The 20,868-nt window shown below is 53.2% G+C and overlaps 1 protein-coding gene across 2 annotated transcripts; it reads right to left on the reverse strand.

The window, feature by feature from the left end:
• Window positions 1–9,010: 9,010 nt before the first annotated feature.
• Window positions 9,011–14,990, reverse strand: AQP3 (aquaporin 3 (Gill blood group)). 2 transcript variants are annotated; one of them, XM_019966412.2, is made up of 6 exons: window positions 14,825–14,990; window positions 11,507–11,633; window positions 11,008–11,145; window positions 10,550–10,668; window positions 10,109–10,326; window positions 9,011–10,021 (listed from the first exon to the last, which is right to left on the reverse strand). In XM_019966412.2, the coding sequence occupies exons 1-6, from the start codon at window positions 14,930–14,932 to the stop codon at window positions 9,853–9,855; spliced, it is 879 nt and encodes a 292-aa protein (XP_019821971.2). In that variant the 5' UTR covers window positions 14,933–14,990; the 3' UTR covers window positions 9,011–9,852. The 2 variants fall into 2 exon arrangements, with proteins under 2 accessions (XP_019821971.2, XP_070651095.1); XM_070794994.1 differs by lacking the exon at window positions 10,109–10,326.
• Between the last annotated feature and the right edge of the window lie 5,878 nt (window positions 14,991–20,868).

Below are 20,868 nucleotides of genomic sequence, written 5' to 3' on the forward strand. Positions count from 1 at the left end.
CCTCAACACCTAAAGGCTCCCCCAAGCCCACACCCTGACCTCCATGATGTCCACCTCTTTACTCCTTATCTCTACACTCAGCACCACCCACATCAGACTCAGTGCACAGTGTAGCTTCTGGCAGCCTGCAAACAGGAGGGTATTCAAGCTGGGTAAATGTGTATTCAAGTGTGAGTGAGTGTGTTGATGTGTGCTTAAGCATGCATGGCTGAAAGTGTATGTGTGTGTGAGGTCATGGGGTGAAGGTGTGTGTCAGAGCTTGCATGTGGATGTGCTGGGTGCACAGGAGTGTATCTAGGCGTGTTTGAGCACCTGAGTGTGGATGAGTCACCGTCAGAGTTTGAGAGTGCATGTATGAGTATAGGTGGATTGAACGTGAAGTGAGTGTGCCTCAGTGTGTTAGTCAGTGAGCGAGTGAGCATGTAAATGTGCATGTGTGAATATGACCACCCCCACCCCCCACCCCCCTGGAATTCCCTGCCAGTCCACTGCCTTTGTGGCATGCTGAGCTTTCACTACTGAGAGTGCAGGTTCAATCCTCGGTCAGGGAACTAAAAAAAATGAACATGTCCCTCCAGTCTGTCACCAGCTATGACAGACACACCCTCATGTGTATGTGGTCACACTCTCATCTCTTAGAGCCAAAGGGAGCTCAAGCTATCAACCTTTAGTCCAATCAAGGGGAGACTTTGTCCACAGGCCGGGGTCAATTTCCCTTCTCCATCCTTGATGTGGAACTGGGGATTCCCCTGCTAAAGGCTACCTTTCCTGGGAAACAGCTTCCTCAGATGAGGACCGCAGCCTGCCTCCCTGCTTAAACCAGTCCCCACCCCACTTCTCCGCCTTCATCCGCTTCTGTCCAGGCCCTGGCAGTGACCCTGAGCAGAGAGGCAAAGGATGAGGGTGGTAGGCAGGACATTCCTGGTACCTCCTTGGCTATGGGAGGACATCTCCATGGAGATGAGTGGTGGACCATGTCCAGATGATTATCGGGATTCCCAGAGTCCTCCCTCCCCTCACCCAGTCAGGCCTGCTTGACTCTGAGTGCAGTGAGGAAGACTGCCGAAATAAGCCCGTCACTCCCCACGGGGGCATCCAGAAAAAAGGCAGGGGCTTCTCTGGTGGCTCAGATGGTAAAGAATCTGCTTGCAATGTGGGAGACCTGGATTTGAACCCTGGGTTGGGAAGATCCCCTGGTGAAGGGAATGGCAACCCACTCCAGTATTCTTGCCTGAAAAAAATCCCATGGACAGAGAAGCCTGGTGGGCTACAGTCCATGGGGTTGCAAAGAGTAGGATACGACTGAGCGACTAAGCACAGCACAGCACAGAGGATAGTGGGCCAAAAAGGCTTCCCAGAGCAAGGATCAGAGAAGCTGGTTGAGATGACTGCATCTGGTTTAAGCCTTCATCCCCAGAGACCTCTGGAGACAGAGATGAGTGACTCACACCCCTTCTCTACACCACATCGTGTCTGACCTGAAGGTGTGACCAAGGGTCCAGGCAGGTGTCAGGTTTGCCAGTTTTCAGTCCCTTCATAAGCTCACCTCACTGGCAAACTCAAGCTGATCCATAAGACATCAGTGACCCTCAGGCCTCCTCTTCTTTGGCCATATGCAGAGTTGGCAGGGGGCACACAGACTCTTTTCTTCCTCCCAAAGCTGCTGGAACTCCCAGTGTGTTGGTGAGAGCTGGAGAAGACCCCTCAGTGTCATGGTAATTGTCCTGGGATCTGAAGCAGGAAGGCAGTGAGCCCTGAGTAAGGGCTTCCTGGTTAGCAAAGAGACCAGATTTGGAAACACACAGACTAGGCTTTTTGCTTCTGTTTTCAACCTCCCTGGAATTAACTCTCTCCTTCTAAACCCCTAATGCATCACCACACCATTCTCAACCTCTACTGGATCCCCAGAGTCCCACAAAATGTGGGGTATCTACTTTGCCTTTTCTCAGGAGCCTGAGGTTTCTGGAGAAGAGCCAGTATGGCAAAGGGTCTCTGGTTTCATCTCCCCTGGCCCCAGTCTTCCTAGGGAAAGTTGGCTCCACTTGAATTGGAGAGATTGAGGCTAAACAACCAGGCTAACCAAGGCCCCATGAAAGCACCAAGCAGCCTGGAGCTGGAGGAGACAGTCTTGGACAGTCAGGCATCTCTCTCCAAGTCTGGCTTCACACTTTCCCTCCCCACAGTGCACTGGAGCTCGCAAGGAAGGAGGCATGACAGTTACTATTATTCAATCACCAAATCGTGTCCGACTCTTTGGGACCCCATGGACTGCAGCAGGCCAGGCTTCCCTGTCCTTCACCATCTCCCGGTGTTTGCCCAAGTTCATGTCCTTTGAGTTGGTGAAGCCATCCAGCCATCTCATCCTCTGTCGTACCCTTCTCCTCCTGTCCTCAATCTTTCCCAGCAACAGGGTCTTTTCCAATGACTCAGCTCTTCGCATCAGGTAGCCAAAGTATTGGAGCCTGAGCTTCAGCATCAGTCCTTCCCATGAGTATTCAGGGTTGATTTCCCTTAAGATTGATTGGTTTGATCTCTTTGCTGTCCAAGGGACTCTCAAGAGTCTTCTCCAGCACCACAGTTCAAAAGCATCGATTCTTCGGCACTCTGCCTTCCTTATTGTCCAACTCTCACATCCAAGCATGACTACTGGAAAAACCATAGCTTTGACTCTATGGACTTTTGTCAGCAAAGTAATGTCTTCACTTTTTAATACACTGTCTAGGTTTGTCATAGTTTTCCTGCCAAGAAGCATGACAGTAATAGTATTATTACTATTCTATATTCTACAGCACTTACTGCTGCCTTGGCACTGTTCCATACATGTGTTAACTCACTCAATCCTCACCTTGTACAACTTAATAACGTATGTCTATTACTATCCGCACTTTACAGATGAAGAAACTAAAGAGCAGAGATGTGGAATCTGTCAGGAAACCAGCAGAAATGGTATATCCAGGAGGGCTTCACTGAAGAGAACTTGTGAAAGGATTATTTACAGAGGCGGGGCAGGGACAGGGGGTGGCCTGGGCATGAGGAGTAAGCAGCCACTCCCCCCTCAGTCAGAGGAGACAAGAGGTGAGAGCAGGGTTACTGGGTGCAGTGAAAGCTTTCCTCCCCTGGAAAAAGCAGGAATACCTTTCTCCCTCACCCTCACCACACACTGCCTTCCAATTTCCTAGTCATGCCCCACAACTGACCAAATCCACCTGAACACCAGAGGGCAAGAGGGCCCAGGGGAGGCCGCCTACACACTTTAACCTCCTAGAGGCACAGAGCAGGTAGAGATGGGATCTGGAGGAAATGGAGACCACATGCCCAAGGGCCCAGGTCTGGGAAGGGCTGGTTTGTGGAACTTAGGTGATCTGGACTGGGAGTCCTGCTCCCCGAGATGTTGCAAAGTGCTGCCTGGGAAAGCGGTTGAGGGGAGCCAGGTTGGGGGCAGTAAGCCGAGTTCTAGTCCAGGCTTTGCTGCACTGCTCTGTGACCCTGAAAGAGACTCCAGGCCTCAGTTTCCCCTTTGTGCAAGGTGGGTGCCACTCTGGGACAGCCACAGTTCCTAGACCGGGTGGAGTCTCTGTCTCCCCTGCCATCCTCCTTCTTATCTCAAATAAGCCTGGCACCAAAAGCCGAGGCCCCAAGCAAAGAGACACTGAGTGCCTGAGGGGGCCACCCCAGCTGCTGGGCCACAGCACCCACTCCTCTGCCTGCTTAGGACTCAGACGTTCTACTCAGTGTTCCAAGGTGAGCCGTCTGAGAGCCCCAGTATCTTTTCTTATTAAAAAAAAATTTTTTTTTTTTTAGTTTAGTCTGTATTTTTAATTGAAGTATAGTTGATGCACAATTTTATATGTTGCATGGAGGAGGAAATGATGGCCCACTCTAGTATTCTTGCCTGGGAAATCCCATGGACCAAGGAACCTGGCAGGCTACAGTCCATGGAGTTGCAAAGAGTCAAACATGACTGAGGAGTGACTAACACTAACATTTTCACGCTCAGGATGGATTTTCTAGCTCCAAGTCACCCTTTGAAGAACTGCCTCATTTTTTACTGCTTTATTTTATGTAAAAATAAAAACTATTTTTAAGAAAAAAATATTATGCTACAGGTATATAGAAAAAAATTTTCACAATTTTTTTACAATGTTATTTATTTTTTTTTAATTGATGGATAATTGCTTTACAGAATTTTATGGTTTTCTGTCAAACATCAACAAGAATCAGCCATAGCTGCACCCATGTCCCCTCCCTTCCATCCCCCTCCCCATCCCACCCTTCTAGATGGTCACAGAGCCCCTGTTTGAGTTCCCTGAGTAAACATAATTCACAATTTTTAGAAAAGATTTATTGACTTATTTTTGGCTGTGCTGGGTCTTTGTTGCTTTGCAGGCTTTCTCAAGCTGTGGTGAGCAGGCTTCTCATTTCGGTGGCTTCTCTTATTGTGAAGCATGGGCTCTGGACGCATGGGCTTCAGTTGCAGTACATGGGCTCAGTAGTTGTGGCTCACAGGCTTAGTTGCTCCTCAGCTTACAGCATCTTCCCGGAGCAGGGATCGAACGCACCTCCCCGGCATTGGCAGACAGATTCTCAACCACTGGACCACCAGGGAAGACTCAATTCCCAATTTTTAAAGGTTATACTCCATTTATAGTTATTATAAAATATTGTATATATTCCCTGTGTTTTGTGTATGTGTATGTGTGTGTGGGGGGGTGCTTTTTGTTTGTTTGTTTTTGGCCACACTGTGTGTCATGTGGGATCTTAGTTCCCCAACTAGGAATTGAACCTGTGCCCCCTGAAATGTAAGCACAGAATCTTAACCACTGGACTGCCAGTGGAGTCCATGTTTTATTGTACAACATATCCTTATAGCTTATTTTATACATAATAGTTTGTCCCTCTTAATCCCCTGCCTCTACATTACCCTTCCCCCATTCCCTCTCCCCTCTGGTAAACACATTTGTTCTCTATATCTGTGAGTCTGTTTCTTTTTTGTTATATTCACTAGTTTGTTACAGTTATTAGATTTCACGTATAAGTGATATACAGTATTTTTCTCTGTCTGACATTTCACTTAGCACAATACCCTCCAAATTCATCAAAGAGTGGTCTGCCTGTTTTCCTCTAGGAGTTTTATGGTCTCTGGTCTTACATTTAGGTCTTTAATACATTTTTAATTTATTTTTGTATATAGTGTTGGAGAATGTTCTAATTTCATTGGTTCACTTGTAGCTCTCCAGCTTTCCCAGCACCGCTTATTCAAGAGACTATCTTTTCTCCATTGTATATTCTTGTCTCCCTTGTCATAGATTAATTGACAAAAAGTGCCTAAGTTTATTTCTGGGCTCTCTATTCTATTCCATTGATGTATGTGTCTGTTTTTGTACCATTACCATACTCTTTTGATTACTGTAGCTTTGTAGTTTAGCCTGAAGTCAGGAGAGGCATGATTCCTCCAGATTTGCTCTTCTTTCTTAAGATTATTTTAGCTACTCAGCGTCTTTTGTGTTCCCATGCAAATTTTAAGATTGTTTGCTAAAGATTATTTATTCTGTGAAGAATATCATTGGCATTTTATAGGGATTTCATTGATCTGTAGATTCCTGTAGGTAGTATGGCCATTGTAACAATATTAATTCTTCCAGTCCAAGAACACAGTATATCTTTCTATCTGTGTCATCTTTGATTTCTTTTATCAGTGTCTTGTAGTTTTCCAAGTACAGGTCTTTTCCCTCCTTAGGTAGATTTATCCCTAGATATCTTATTCTTTCTGATGTGATGATAAATGAGATTTCTCTTTCTGATAGTTCATTGTTAATGTATAGAAAAGGAATAGATTTCTGTATGTAAATTTTGTATCCCACAACTTTAGAGAATTCATCGATAAGCTCCCCAGTTCCTCCTCTCCTTCCTTTGCACTGACAGCATTCCCAGGCCCACAACTCAGGGTCACCACCTCAGGACAGGCTCCCTTCTCCCAGTGAGGAAGCCAGTACTTTCACAGATCCTCCCTTGGGGGATCAAGGGTGTCTCTAGCCTCTGGGGTCTTTCCACAGGGTGGAGTAGTCCCTCCTCGCCCCTTCCCACTCCACCCAACTCTACCTCACCCATGCTTCCCCAAGCCTTGGGGAGGCCCCACCCAGATCTTTAGACAAACAAAATCAAGGGGAAAGAGTTAGCAAGGAGGAGGGAGCTCATTACCAGGAATTAAGGAGGAGGAATGCCCTGGGAACTAGGTTGGCAGGAGAGACACTTAGACTCTCTTAAGTACTTGAGTACATGAGATGTTCACTTAGAAGTACACATAGAATGACCCAGACAAAAGCAGGAGACAGGGACATGGCCAGCCAGGGGCACAGACCCAGAGCCATAACCAGACAGACTGAGAGAAGGACAGGCACACCTAGCAACACTGAGAGGTGCACACTTGCATGTGAGCACACAGAGACAGGCACACAAGAAAACAGAAACCAAGCTCAGGTTTCAGGGAGGCTGATTTCAATGCAAACAGGTCAGAGCTTTAAGGAACGGAGAGCTCCTCCAGAGTGTACTGTGGGGAGGATTAGCTCAGGATGAAGGCACAGGAGAAGAGTTCTAGGGTCTTGATTCTCTAAGTCCACCCTGGAAAAAGGATTGGGATACTTTCCTGAAGGAGATAAAGAGATTTCATTTTAGAACCAGACAGAACTCCTTGTGAGAGGCATAACTTAGAAGGGAGTGGGGGAGGCGGGCCACCTCGCTCCTGCCCCCAGGGGTCAAGCTGCTATTGGCTCCTGTCACTGGTCGGCCAGGCCTTCCCCTTTCTCACTCAATGTAAACTTCCATCCAGCTTGCTCCCTGGGCTGCATGATCCTCTGTCCTCTATGCCTGCGGTGATCTCCCTCTTGTGTCTCCCTTCAGTTCCTCCCAAAGCTTCCTCAAATTAGGGCACAGCAAGCCATAACCCCACTCTTTTTCACCACCCTCCACCACTCAAGAACTTCAGAATCATGGATGGAATCTGAGGCAGAAGAGGATATTAAATTCAAATGACCTTTAAAAAACAGCCTTCAGTATCTCTCCACAACCAACCTTCCTCCCTCGGTTCAGCAGAAAAAAAATCACCAAGTGACATTTATTGGCTAATATCTTCCATACTTCCTCCTTTCAATGTCTCCCAATTTACAGATGAAGAAACTGAGATTCAGGGAAAGAAGATGACCACGCCAGTACCACATAGCTAGAGACAGGCCAGGCTGGGCCTGGAAGCCAGGTCTGACCATTTGTTCACCACTGGGCCAGAAGGCCTCCCACCCTCCCCCCCGGGCTGACTGGTAAGGGTCAACTACAGATTTTGAGAGGAAGCAATGACAAAGGACATGGGGCAGGCAGGGGAGGATAGCAGGGTGGGGGGTACCTGTGTGGCTGGAATAAATCTCTTTAGCCCTCATTCTCCTCCTGAGGTTTGCCCTTCCTCCCCCAGGGCTTGAGAAGGGACACTCCCTCTGGCTCAGATCCCTTCAACATTCCAGACACGCCTCTTGGGAGTTGGGGACAATGATTAGGTGCAGACTTAAGATGGAACTGCCTTCTCCCACCCCTACCAGCCCAGGGTCCAGGCTGTGTGACCATGCATTTGCCACTCACTCTCTCTGAGTCACGTTCTCCTCTTCTGTGAAGGAGCTGGCAAGCAAGAGATGGCTTATTTAAAATCCACAGTTCTCCTCCAGACCAAGGGATCCTCTGCCTCTCAGCGCAGTTAACTTGGCAGGAGAGCTTGAGTTGGGGCTGCCTTTCCTTTTTATTCCCAGTGAAATTTGAGGACTTCCCTGTAGCTCAAGGGCTTCCCTTGTGGCTCAGCTGGTAAAGAATCTGCTGGCAATGCAGGAGACCAGGGTTCATCCCCTGGGTCAGGAAGATCCTCTGGGGAAGGAATGGCAACCCACTCCAGTATTCTTGCCTGGAGAATCCCATGGACAGAGGAGCCTGGCCGGTTACAGCCCAGAGGGTCTCAAAGAGTTGGACAAGACTGAATCGACTTAGCATGCACGCACACAGTAAGGGAGGAAAAGGAGGAGAGAAGGGGCACGTGATCTCCCAACAGAACCGCCCAGGCCCAAATGTTGGGAGTCCTTTGCCTCTCTAGGCAAAGTCAGGGTGTCAGAGTCAGTCCAACCCCTGCCTTACAGGAGATGGGGGTGCCTCAAACTGAAGAACTGAAGCCAGCAAGAGGAATGAGTGCAGCTGTGGTCTCTGGGTTCAGACAGCTGACTGTAGAAATGGAGGAGTGGGTAAGGGCAGGGATGACTTCCTGGAGGAAGTGTTGCAGCAGATCAGGAGGGTTTTAGTGACTGGTCAGTGAGGTAGGAAGACACAGGGGTGCACAGAATAGTCCTGAGTGGATGGAGCATTGTGAGAGGAGGGGTGGGGACCAGGGCCAGGTCCTGGGGGGGCCTGAATACAGGATGGAGGGATTTGAATTGTCTCCAGATGGCGTGGGGAGAGCCATGGAATGAGGCCACTTCCATCAGGGCTTTCAGAAAGATCCCTCTGGCTGCTGTATGGACTGACCGATCCAGACTGGAGTCAGGGAAACTGCTGCTAAAGGGGTGGGGCCAAGGTCTGGTTGTAGGTGATGAAGCCCAAACAATTGCGAGGTGTCGAAGGCAACAGTAGGTTCCCAGTATGATTGGTCTCTTCCAGAAACAGGGAGCTCACTACTCCCTGGAGAGCAGTCTTCTCCTTTAAAAGGAAGTTCCTCCCCCCGGGCCAGGCTTCTGTCTGCCTTCCGGGGGTAGTGGGTGGGTGCAGGGCTCCGGAAGGAGATACGGTTCACCAACTGGGGGTTCCTGGGAGGATGGAAGCTTGGAGGAAGGTGTGGGACCACCGAGTTCAAGCTGAGATGAAGGACTCTCGGACCCATGAGACTGACCTCTGCCTCCAGGACAGGTTCAAGTACAACCCTCAGGGTGCCCTGTGGCCAGACTCACTGAAGCTCTTCGGCGCCAGAAAAACAGCAGAGCAGGCAGAGAGCTATTTACACAATTGGCATACATTTTATTGTTTTTTTATAAAAGGCAAAAATACATGTGTTGAGTGGAGGATTAAAGGAGGGCAGACCATGGAGTCTCCCAATCCCCATCCCTGAAACTGTAACATCTACTACATATATGTATTAATACACATATATTAACATATATTTTTAAGAGCAAACATGAAATTGTGACCTGGACTTCACCCCCACTCCCCTCATGCCTCCACTGTGACATGAACACATCACTCTGCTGCTCCTTATTTATGAATAGACAGAGCTCCACAACTGGGCTACGGCCCCCTCCTCCTAGCCCTACTTATATTCCCACCCTACTGAAGCCTATAAGAGCCCCCTGAATAGAAGAAAGGGCAGACACGCACATACTGAGAAATGCCTGTACCTGGACCCTCCTCCACATGGAGCCCCTGAAACGTTCTTTTCTCATTCACAGATAGACACCACACCTTCCCCTCTCTTCCTCTGGACCCCCACCCAACTCCACCGACAGAATCTTTTCCACTCGGTCTTTTGCCCTGAATATCTGGAAAACCACGCACACGTACCTGCACACACACTCACACACCTGCTGCCTACTGTCTCCCTCTGGGAGATGAGGGGCTAGATCGGCCAGGCTCCCTGTGCCACCACCGCTTACAGGCTGAAGGTCCTGCTGGGTCCTATTTCCTTCAGGATGGAAAAGCCTGGAGGGGGCTGTCTAGTGGGAGGTGGTGGACAAGAAGCTTCCTAGTCCAGGAGGGGAGTCATGAAGAGGGCTTCTGGGGAGCAGCCCCTGCACAGTCAATGGACGCTCATGGGAGGGCGTGGGGGGTGCCCCCGCCCATTCACATCTGCTCCTTGTGCTTCACGTGGGACAACTTCACATTCTCCTCGTCCGTGGAGGGTGGGGGCGGCTCCAGGTGGCAGCCGATCATGAGCTGGTACACGAAGACACCGGCGATGGAACCCAGGAGCGGAGAGACAATGGGCACCCACCACCAGTGGCGGCCCGTCCTGGGGGCAGAGAGATGTGGTCAGGGGTGGGTGGGGCAGACCAAAGCAGAGAATGGGCTGGGGCACGCAGGTGGGGACTGCACTCACGTGAAGACTTCTGAGCCCCAGCCGGCGATGGCGGTGAAAAGGCGGGGGCCGAAGTCCCGGGCGGGGTTGACGGCGTAGCCAGAGTTGAAGCCCATTGAGGTACCGATGACCAAGACCACCAGGCCCACGGTGAAGGCCTCTAGGCCTCGGGGGACGGGGTTGTTGTAGGGATCCACAATGGCCAGCACACACACGATGAGGGAGGCTGTGCCAATGAACTGGGGAGTGGGGAGAACACCATGAGGGGAGAACCCCCACCTTCCACCCTCTGGCTTCCCTCTAAGAGTCTTGACATCTCCAGTGTTCTGCTCCTCAGGGCAGTGGTGCTAAGATTTTTGCTGGTTAACTAGCAGAGTCCTAGGAGTCTGCTCTAGACAGAGAGTCCTGTCCCCCAGCCAGCCCATGAGCAACCCAAGCCCCTCACCCAACCCCAGCCCATACCTGGTCGAAGAAGCCATTGACCATGTCCAAGTGTCCAGAGGGGTAGGTGGCAAAGATGCCAGCTGTGCCATTGGGGCCCGAAACAATAAGCTGGTTGTTGGCGAAGGCCCAGATCGCATCTGGTGACAGTTTAGATACCGCATGTGTGAGAGAGAGGCCTGAGCCCTGTCTTCCCCATCAAGCTGTGCCCACCCTCCCAGGGGTCTCAGGTGAGCGTAATCACTGCTTTATCACTCTGGAGATGGGGTGGGAAGATGGAGGGTGGAGGGCTTGACTCCACGGTTGCCCAGCTCATTTCTTTCCTCTCACGGCCCCAACCTGGGGCCTGTGCATGAATGAGTCATAAGCCCGGGGCCTGGGCAGGTCCCTGGTATTCATCATGGAAAGGCCTGGTGCCAGTAGGTCAGTCCTAAGCAGAGGGAGGGGGTCGTGGAGGACAGCAGGGTGGGAATACTCACCGTAATACAACCCGAAGATAATTCCAGCGCCCAGGAAGGCTCCCAGAGTCTGAGCCAAGGTGTACACAGGCAGCTTGATCCAGGGCTCGCGCGCCAGGAAGCACATAGCAAATGTCACGGCAGGGTTCAGGTGGGCCCCTGGGCAGAGGGAGATGGGGCCTATTAGTCCCTGCCTGCCACAGTGGGGAGGCCAGGATCTCCCCCACCCCCACTCCCCCTCTTTGACTCTGGTGAACAAGGATGCAGAGAAGGGTTTATTGCACAGAATGGCGGGTTGGACTATGTAGTAGACCCACTCTGCTAGTCTGATTCCGAGGTGAGAGTCGAAGTTTCTTACGTATCAAGTCCCTTCGTCACTCTTCTCTTTCAAGGGCCCACAGCTAGGGCATGGCTGTGCCCTGCCCTGTGAAGAACACTCCCGCCCCCACCCCATTCCCCAGTGGGACACCATGTTGGGTAGCTGGAGGGCTGATGGCTGAGGGTGGGGACAAGGCCTTACCAGAGACCTGGCCAGCAATAAGGATGCCTAGGGTCACGGCGAAGCCAAAGGCCAGGTTGATGGTGAGGAAACCACCGTGGGTGCCCCGGCTGAGCACGACCTGGGCCACAGAGCCACAGCCAAACATCTGTGTCAGGAAACAGAACAAAACAGGGAGAGTGAGGACCAATGACTCTCACTCCAGAGGAAAGGGATGAAGCCAGCCACCTCCCGCTGCCTTCGTGCGGAAACAGAAGCCCTTTCCTGGAATCAAACCCCTCCCCTCCTGCTGCAGTCATAAGCAGACAGGCCCTCCCAGCCCCAGGGTCCCAGCTCCACTCTAACAGGGTCCTGTGGAAGGGACTGGAAACAGAGTTTGCAACTGTGAGCCCAGAAGGTAGCGGAACCATCTCCATTGATTTGTCTCGATTCTCAATAAGAGCCAGGGGAAGGGGACACTCCCACCTGAGCAGTTCCTCCCCCAGCCCTTCAGGCCTGGTCCCTAGGGGTGGGACGGTTCTCACTCAGCCCCCACCTGCAGCTGCCTTTCTCTCTGCCCCAAAGAAGAGCTGGCAGGGAGAGGGCACAGAGAAAGGGCAGAGGCCGGAAGTTAGGCTGAATCCACTTCTCCTTAATCTGGGGTGTCAGAGCCCCTGGCCTCCCTCTCAGAACCCTCAGCTTCCCTGACACGTCCGTGACCCAGAGCCTCCTCTCTCCCCTCACCTTGACCTCCCTACCCTCAGAGGCCTAGGTTCCCCACCCAGATTTGGAGGTCCTAAAGACAGAGGTCTCTGTCTCCTCGCATTAGCCAGTCAGGGACCCTCAGGCCAGTGCAAGTGGGGAGATTGGTTCTAAGCTTTCTGCCAGAAATGGGGGGATTCAAGAGGCTAAAGTCCCTGATGTCCTGCAAGTACAGAGCATGCTGTATGTCAGTTCCCCTTGTTCAGATATAAAAATGCTCCTGTGTATGTTTGCTAAGTCACTTAGTCGCGTCCAACTCTTTGCGACCCCATGGACCATAGCCCGCCAGGTTCCTCTGTCCATGGGATTCTTCAGGTAAAAATACTGGAGTGGGTTGCCATGCCCTCCTCCAGGGCATCTTCCCAATCCAGGGATCAAACCTGTGTCTCCAGCCACTCCTGCATTGGCAGGCAGATTCTTTATGGCTAAACCACCAGGAAGCCCCCAGAATGCTCCTGCACTAGCTGTAAAGAGCTATTACTCTGAGCCCCCAGGGGGCCCCCCAAAGCTGCTCCAGCCCTGCCCCAGCTCTCCTTTCCCATCTCCCCATAACTAAATTCTGAGGCCTATTCAGCAGAAATTTTACAAGATCTGTGCTCAGGGCCCTTGTTCATTCTGATGGCTCCGTGTTCTGCTGCACTGGGTGGTTATGAATTTTGGTTATCACCTTTCAGGAGGACGAAGAGATAGGAAACCTGAGGCAGCAATGCAGGGCAAAGGTGGGCAGGCAGGTGAGAGCAAAGGTCCAAGATTGTAAGTATCTGTGTGTGTGCTGAAACAGGCATGTGAGGGTCTGGGGCACCCTGCCCAGCTTGGCAGGCCTTGGCCTCAGCTCCTTGCCTACCCGGGGCACAAACCTGGCTCCATCCCAAGAAGCCTTGGAGGGAGAAGCTGTCAGAGCCAGTTCCACCACCTTGAGACTAATCTTCCTCTTCCTCCTGCCTCCTTCTCCCTCTCCTCACCTTACTAGGCGCCCCAGAGAAAGGGGCTTCCCCAGCCTTAAAGCCAGCCCTGATTCTGACACTGCACGCCCTAGGTCCCCAACCCCCAGAGGGGTGCAGGCAAGCCCTCACCCACCACTCAGGGGTCTTCCTGGCCTGGCCCCTCCTCTTCAGGCACTGATACCCAATGCCTCTCAACCACCTGAGCCTGAAAGCCTTCACAAACATAACACCCTCCTTCTGTGGTCAGGGATAAGCCAAGTGATCCTGAGGCTCAGCGGGAGGCCCGACTGCTCCTTTAGGGGAAGGCAAACTGAGAGAAGGGAGAAGTTAGGGAGGCCCCTCTGTGAAAGGAAGACAATGTCCCCTGTCCTGGCTGCTCTCCAACAGGGGACTGGACTGTCAGTCAGATGGAGACGGGGGACACAAGGCTCTGGGCAGGGTGATGATAAGCACCTGTCCTATTCCCTTCCTGGGAGAGAAGAGATACGGATGACTGGAAGGACCACTAGTCTGGGGGGTGGGGGCTGTGGATAAACAGCCCTACCTAGCTTCCTCCCTTCCTGTTTCTGGAAGCCAAAGGTGAGTCCCAGCTTTCCTCTCTCTATAGAACCTGCTCCACCACCACCACCCATGGTAGGGAGCCACCCAGCTCTCCTTCCCCCTAGTTAATCTCACTAGTCCACAGGGGGCTACCTAGGGTTGGAACTGGGGCATAAACGGAGTATCCCATCCCCTGCAATGAAGCAACTGAACCCAGAAGTAACCAAGAGGGAAACAGGTGTAACCACAAACGTGGCCGAAAATCTGAGACTAACTGGGACAGGAAACGGAGCCCATAACTGATCTGTCTGCCAGGTCCAAGAAGTACAAACAGTCACCCAGAAACAACCCAGACTGAAACTCGCATGACCAGGGAGTCACTGGGACTGGGGAGTAACCCGTAGAGTAACTCAGATCCTGGAGACCCATGCACACCGGTGTGCTTGTGCACGGAAGCTGACCGCATCTGTCTGGGTAACTGTCCCGGAGTTGCCCAGCACTCAAGGACAGATGTTAGTGACTTCACGTCCCTTGTGCCTGGGGCAAAGCTGCCTTCCACAGCCTCTTATCTTCAGGATCCTCCTTCCTTCCTTGCTTGCTGTGTGCTTCATGGCCTCTGCCCTCTGCCCCCACCTGAAGCAAACTGTCTTCACATCAGGGGAACTTTTAGACTTTCTGAGGGTTAATTATTCATTAGGGGCCAGGCACCCAGGACCCAAATAACTCAATAGGGGCCCATTTGCCACTGCCCCCCACCACCCTCCCCTGCCGGGGCTGGGACTCCAGGAACCTGTTGCACCCAGACAGGGCTGGAGGTCCCAGACTGCAGGGGTGACCAACTCCCACAGCCTGTGGGCTGGCCCACTGGTGACAGGGTGAAGCTCAGAGCTGTCATTGGGGTGTAACAGCTGTCATTCTGGCAAGAGTCAGAGCTGTCACAGAGGGGGTTAGAGCTATAAGCAAAGAGGACCCTGGAGGGGGTCAAGGTGGGGGGCTGGGGGAGAGTGTCAGAGCTGAGAGAGGGGTCGAGGCTGTCTTAAACACAGCCCCTCAGTGAATAGAGGTACTGGGGAGGTGGGGCTGGCAAGAGGCTTCTGCGGGTCCCGCCACTCACCACGAGGATGAGGGTCCCCAGGCACTCAGCCAGCGCCTGGCGGAGCAGCCGGTAGCGGATGTGCAGCATCTCCCCGCAGCGGTTCATCAGCTCCTTCTGTCGACCCATGGCGGTGGCAGGCGACGGCGCTTCGGGCGGGCAGGCGAAAGGACGGCGGCGGCAGCAGAGTGGCCGCCAGCGCCGGGTGGCGCCCTTTTATAGAGCCGAAGGCACGTGCCCCGCCCGCCCGCAAGCAACCCCGCCCGCCCCGTCCGCGCCGGCCTCAAGGTGGGCGGCCGCCCCCACCGCTGAAGGGGCCGCTGGGTTGCGGGGGAGGCTGGGGGAGGCTGGTGAGGAAGGTAGAGGTACAGGGTGGGGTGAGGAGCCCTTAGGGCTAGGATTGCCCCCGGGAGAACTGCGGGATGATGGAGGCAGAGAGCCGATGCGGGGATGAAGGCACATACAGGACCAGGGCCACTGGGGAGAAAGGAACTGCGGAAGAGACCTCCCGGGCCCACTCACAGCGAGCCTCCCTGCCATCCCCACCACGGTGGGAGTGAGAGCAGACTCCCACCGAGTTAGGAAAGGAACTGGCCCCAGCTCATGGGCCTCCCATGGCTCAGACCATAAAGAATTCTCCTGCAATGCGGGAGACCTGGGTTCGATTCATGGGGTGGGACGATTCCCTGGAGGAGGGCATGACAACCCACTCCAGTATTCTTGCCTGGAGAATCCCATAGACAGAGGAGCCTGGCGGGCTACAGTCCATGGGGTTGCAAAGAGTCCAACAGGGCTGAGCAACTAAGCACTAAACCATGGCTAGACATCTCCTGTCTTCAGTTAGGGGCCTGGAGGGAGGAGACTGCAGTGGGGAGGGGGCAAGGGAGAAGAGACCCAGGTGGACACAGTCCAGACCTAGGTGGACTCACAGAACACATGGGCTGAGTTCCAGCCAGAGCTCAGGGGCCTTGCTTCTTGTCTGGTTAGTTCATGTCACATGTTGCCTGTCCTGACAGCTCTGTTCTCAGCTGTGTCCACACATGACATCTCCCATGTGATTGATCATACTTTTGGGGCATCATGGCTGTGCTCTTGGCAGTGGAACATGTCTGGGTTAACAGAGCTTGTCACACGTGCGTAGTATTGCACACGGCTCCAGGAGCCCAGCTGCAGTTGTCCAGACATGCCACCGGCCATATACTTGCCCGCAGGTTGAGTTCCAGCTGTTTTTAATCCTCTCCTCTCCCACCCTGGCTGATCCCTAGCCAGGGGCAAGTCTATTCCTTTGAGAGGTGAAGCTGTCTGAGTTGTGGGGGTGTCAGACCCATCAGAGGTAGGGGGTCATGGGGCAATTTTGCTCCCTGTGCTGCATCTAATAACTGGTGAGCTGAGGTCTGGTCACCTGGACCTGACTCCCACAGGACTGGCAGCAAATATGCCCTCACCCTGGTCTCTAAGGCAGCTTTGCCAGGGAGACCTCATTTCCAGAAGGGACTTAATCCAGGTAGGCTGGGGACCCTGGGGACTTGTCCTTTGAGCAGCGGCTGTCAGAAATGAGGGCTCCAGAGGTGACTCATGCCCAAAGAGATGGGGTTTAGCAACACACATAGAGTCACACGTGTCGTGCAGGCGTGCGCACTCACTATACCCTGGGGCTGGCAGCCATATTCACCTATAGACCCTGAGGTTTGTTCATGCACTCCTGAGATGGCATTCCCATGAAAGCCTGGCCATAGGCTCACACAGATATGTAACCCCCACATGGGAGGTCTCCCAGGGCCTGTGGCCCAGAAAGAAGCACCCCGCCCCCTGAACCTCAAGGGCTGGGAGGCCCCATGGTGAGTCAGGGAGCCCCCATGGTGAGTCAGGGAGCCATCACCCAGTGCCTGCCTGTGGCCCCACTGCCTATCCGTGACTCAAGACAAAACCCCAGAGTCCTGGTGCCAGAACCCAGAGTGTGGGAAGAGGGGAACACCCCCCCACCGGGCAGTCCTCTCTTCTCCCCACTCCCTGGTATGTTTCTCAGCCCCTCGCTGCCCCAGGTGGAGCTGCACAGGGCAGAACTGGCAAAGGGGCTCCTCAACGCTGAGAGAAAGTAGGGAACCCCAGCTCACAGCACCCTGTCCCCACCCCTGCCTGATCCCAGGCCTGCCAGCAGCCAAGCCCAGCCCAGAAACCAAAGCAGGGGAGTGAAACAGGGGACAGCTCTGCTCTCAGTGGGCAGAGCACCCTCCCCTCCCCATATACACATGTGTTTGCAGGTAGAGCACTGCCCTCCCCTCATTCACAAACATGTGTTTGCAGATAAAGTACCCTCCCCCCATACACACAACTGTTTGCAGGTAGAGCACTGCCCCCCATGCTTACATGTATTTGCTGTCAGTTCACATAGGTGTTCACAGTGCTCCACCTTGAGGGAGCAGGTTGCACATATAACTGTAGAATTGTGTATCTTGTAAGTAGTATCTGTTTACACGTGTGCACCTGTGTGTACTCACACATGTGTGTTTGTGCTCACCTGTAACTCTGGGCCTGCAGCTCATTGTAGAGCACGTTTGTGACCCCTTCTCCCCTAGTGGGTGCAGCCCCGTGCAGAGGCACACGGCTGGGCATGTGGAACAGGACCTGGATCCCAGTGCCCCCTGGTCGCAAATCAGAGTCTCTGGTGGTCTAGTGGTTAAGAATCCGACTGCCAGTATAGGGGACAAGGGTTCGATTCCTGGTCCAGGAAGATCCCACATGCCCTGGAGCAACTGAGCCCATGCACCACAACTACTGAGCCTGTGCTTTATAGACTGTGCTTGGCAACAAGAGAAGCCACCGCTATGAGAAGCCTGTGCACAGCAACAAAGAGTAGCCCCTGCTTACCGCAACTAGAGAAAGCCCATAGGCAGCAACAATGACCCAGAATAGCCATAAATAAATAAACAAAAAATCTTTAAAAAGCCCATCCTTCAGAATTATGACCCCATATACTCCCACCAAACTTGTTGCTGTCTATAACTGGTTTTTACACACGGGTCCACACACGTGTATGCAGCATGCACACGGGGATGGGTTAGAGTTGGAGCTGAGAAGGTATGGTCAGGGCTTCATGGTTCTTAGTGGAAGACGTCTTCTTCCTGAGAGGACCCTGTCTGGAAGAGGGAGAAGGATGCAATGCCTTCCAAGGGCCCCTAATTCCTGTCAGCCCTCCTTGGGTCATCTGGGGATAAGACGGGTCAGGGCCTGAGAATGCTTCTACAGAAGGCCCGGACTGTCTGGCCTCGAGTTTGAGGGGCAGAAGCAGACCTCATTGCACAGCTGGATGCAGGCAATGGGGGTCGTGGGGGGCTCATTCTCACTGTAGGCTATGAATGGCGCCCCCTGGAGGCAAAGAGCCCCTGGAGCTTGGCTCTTGGAGCTCTTCAGGAAGAGCCTGAGCTTGGTGAGACAGGCCCTGACCCTGAGTCATGCAGCTTATCCAGGCCCTCTGGGCTCCCTCCTGCTCTTCTGGAAGGAAAGCCAGGCTGAGTACAGGCTGCGAGCCAGCCCACCTGCTTGGGAGCTCCAGGACAAGGCACATGAGGAGGCCCCACCTACCCTCAAGGCATCTTGAGCAAGGTCTGTGTCTCACCTGGGCGGGAGGGCTGAGCCCAGGAAGGGGCCTCCGATTCACCCTGTGGGAGGCTGTGACTCCTTGAGGTCAGAGCTGGGGGAGTGGGTTCCCAGGCAAGGGAAGGGCTGAAGACTCAAGTCCCAGCCTGTTGGACCAGAGGGGCGAGCTAGGGCCCTGTAAGGGGGAGGGCCAGCACGCCCTTCATTTCCTACCCCCCAAACTCTTTTTGCCTGAAAGGGAGTAGCTTGAACCAACAGAGGAGACATGGGCCTTGCTGTCAGCAAGCAGAGAAGAGTGTAAACATAGAAAATAAATCACGCTACCTTCCCTCACAGCCTCCCTAAACCCCCTAACCTCTTCCCCTGCATTGGAGTGTGGTGAGGGGGGCGCAGACCAAAACAGACATACAGACATTTTTCAAGTATAGAAAGTACTTCCTCCAGTTTGCGAAAAACCCTCAGAGGTGAGTGTACAATCTCCCCTTCCACAAATGACAAAACTGACGTTTGGAGAGAAGTCGCCTGGTGACTCAGATGGTAAAGAATCCATCTGCAGTGTGGGAGACCCAGGTTCAATCCCTGAATTGGGAAGATCCCCTGGAGAAGGGACTGGCAACCCACTCCAGTATTCTTGCCTGGAGAACCCCATGGACAGACGAATCGGCAGGCTATAGTCCATTGGGGTCACAAAGAGTCAGACACTACTGAAGCAACTTAGCACGCATGCAAACACCTGCTAAGACCTCACTCAGCCGTTAAGTGTTGAGCTGGATACATCCCGCGGGGATGGGTAGGAGCCAGGAAGAGGGCAGGGAGGCCAGGGAGCCACAGGTCTCCCCATGCTTCAGCCTTGCGCCCCTCTCTTAGGCCACCGCTGGATGCTCTCCCTGCTTCTGAGTCTTGAGAGTTGGGGGCTGGCTCTGGACAGGAATGGGGAGTGGACAGCAGAGATGAATCACCCGATTATGAGCATCCCCAGACTGGGGGCCGGGCAGGCAGTTCTTCCTCCTGTGTCAACAATCACCCCCTGTCTCCAGACGGATGAGATGGTGGAGAATCCATGAACATAAACCTTCCTTCCACTCCCCCCAGGGTACTGGTCAGGTGTCCAGCTGGAACTTGAGAAAATCTATCTCAAGATAGATTTTGACCCATAGTTTCCCTTCTGTTGTCCCTGGGCTGCCTTCAGCACCCTTTGAGGACAGCAGACGGTCACAGAGAGGAGGTGGAAGAATGCGATAGGCGCTAGAGCCTGCTCTGAGGAAGAGCCCAGAGTCCCAGGGGCAGGGCTGATGGGGCAAGCCCTCTTGCCAACCCAGAAGCTCAGCTCCAAGCCTCACTTGACCACTGATCAGTCAGGCGGCCGAGCCAGCTCCCTTCCCCCACCTCTCAGTTTCAGTTTCCTCATCAGTCACATGCAGGTTTCAGGTGGAGTCCCCCGACACACACACACACACACACACCACACACCCACACACACACACACACACACACACACACACACACTCAGGGCCTCTGTAAGGATTTGAAAACTGTAATTCAGTCAACGTAGAAGGAAAGGTTCGATTCCAGAAGCTCCCTCCTTAATCAGAGTCAGGTTTCTTCCTGTATGCATATCATGTCCATCCATGTGTGTTCTGGGCTCTGTGTATGTGTGTACCTGTGGAGGTCTGTGTGTACATGTGAGCAACCCTGGGAGTCTGCGTGTGTATCTCTGTGTGTCCCCATCTGGGCTTGGCTGTGGACCTGGGTTCGGTGTTTAGGAAAGTCAGGGATAGGAGGTGGGGATCTGTAGAGGAGTCTGGAGATGAAGTGACCTGGTCCAACATGATGAGAGTAGGGTTTGGGATTTAGAAGGAAGAGGGGGGCAGGGCGGTAGGCAAGAAGCTGAAGGCAGGCAGAAAAGGGGACACAGGAACGTGACCCTGGGTGGGGCCCAGGACAACTGCTCTCTGAGAGGTCTGTGGTGTGAAAGGGGTGGGGGCGGGGGACAGGTGGTGGAAGGCTCTGCATCCGGTGTTCCAGAAAGGTGATGGGTGTGTGAGCCCCAGTATACTTTCCCCTCATCCCAGCCCAGTCTGAGTGCTAAGTACAGGGCAGCCACCAGTGCCGGCCATATGGGCGGAGTCACAGGAGAAGGAGCCAGAGGAGGGGACAAGCTGTGGCAAGAGATTCTGCAGTCAGACTTCAAAAAGGACTTCCTGAGGGTCTCCAGACCTTGGGGCAGTCGGAGCTGGGCTCCAAGGAGACCCCATTCGTTGGGAGACAGGGATGTGGGTGTGGTAGAGGGAGACTGGAGAAGGCCAGGGTGCTGTATTTGGTCATCAGGTGGAACAGGGGCTGCATCTCAGTGCCCCTCAGTGATCCCTTGGTCAGTGTCCAAGCTTGGCCTTGTCAGTCTCTAGGAGACCCCAGCTCTGTCCTGTGCAAGTCTCTAGCCTGGGAGAACAGAGGAGACTCCCAGCCAG

Source organism: Bos indicus, chromosome 8 (assembly GCF_029378745.1).
Source record: "Bos indicus isolate NIAB-ARS_2022 breed Sahiwal x Tharparkar chromosome 8, NIAB-ARS_B.indTharparkar_mat_pri_1.0, whole genome shotgun sequence".
Classification (NCBI taxonomy): domain Eukaryota; kingdom Metazoa; phylum Chordata; class Mammalia; order Artiodactyla; family Bovidae; genus Bos; species Bos indicus.

Coding starts and splice junctions, on each gene's coding strand:
- AQP3 (XM_019966412.2), bottom strand. CDS start 14,932: ATGGGTCGACAGAAGGAGCTGATGAACCGCTGCGGGGAGATGCTGCAC. Junction 11,146..11,506: donor TATTGCTGGCCAGGTCTCTG/GTAAGGCCTTGT, acceptor CCCTCTGCCCAG/GGGCCCACCTGAACCCTGCC. Junction 10,022..10,108: donor TGGGGCTCAGAAGTCTTCAC/GTGAGTGCAGTC, acceptor CTCTGCCCCCAG/GACGGGCCGCCACTGGTGGT.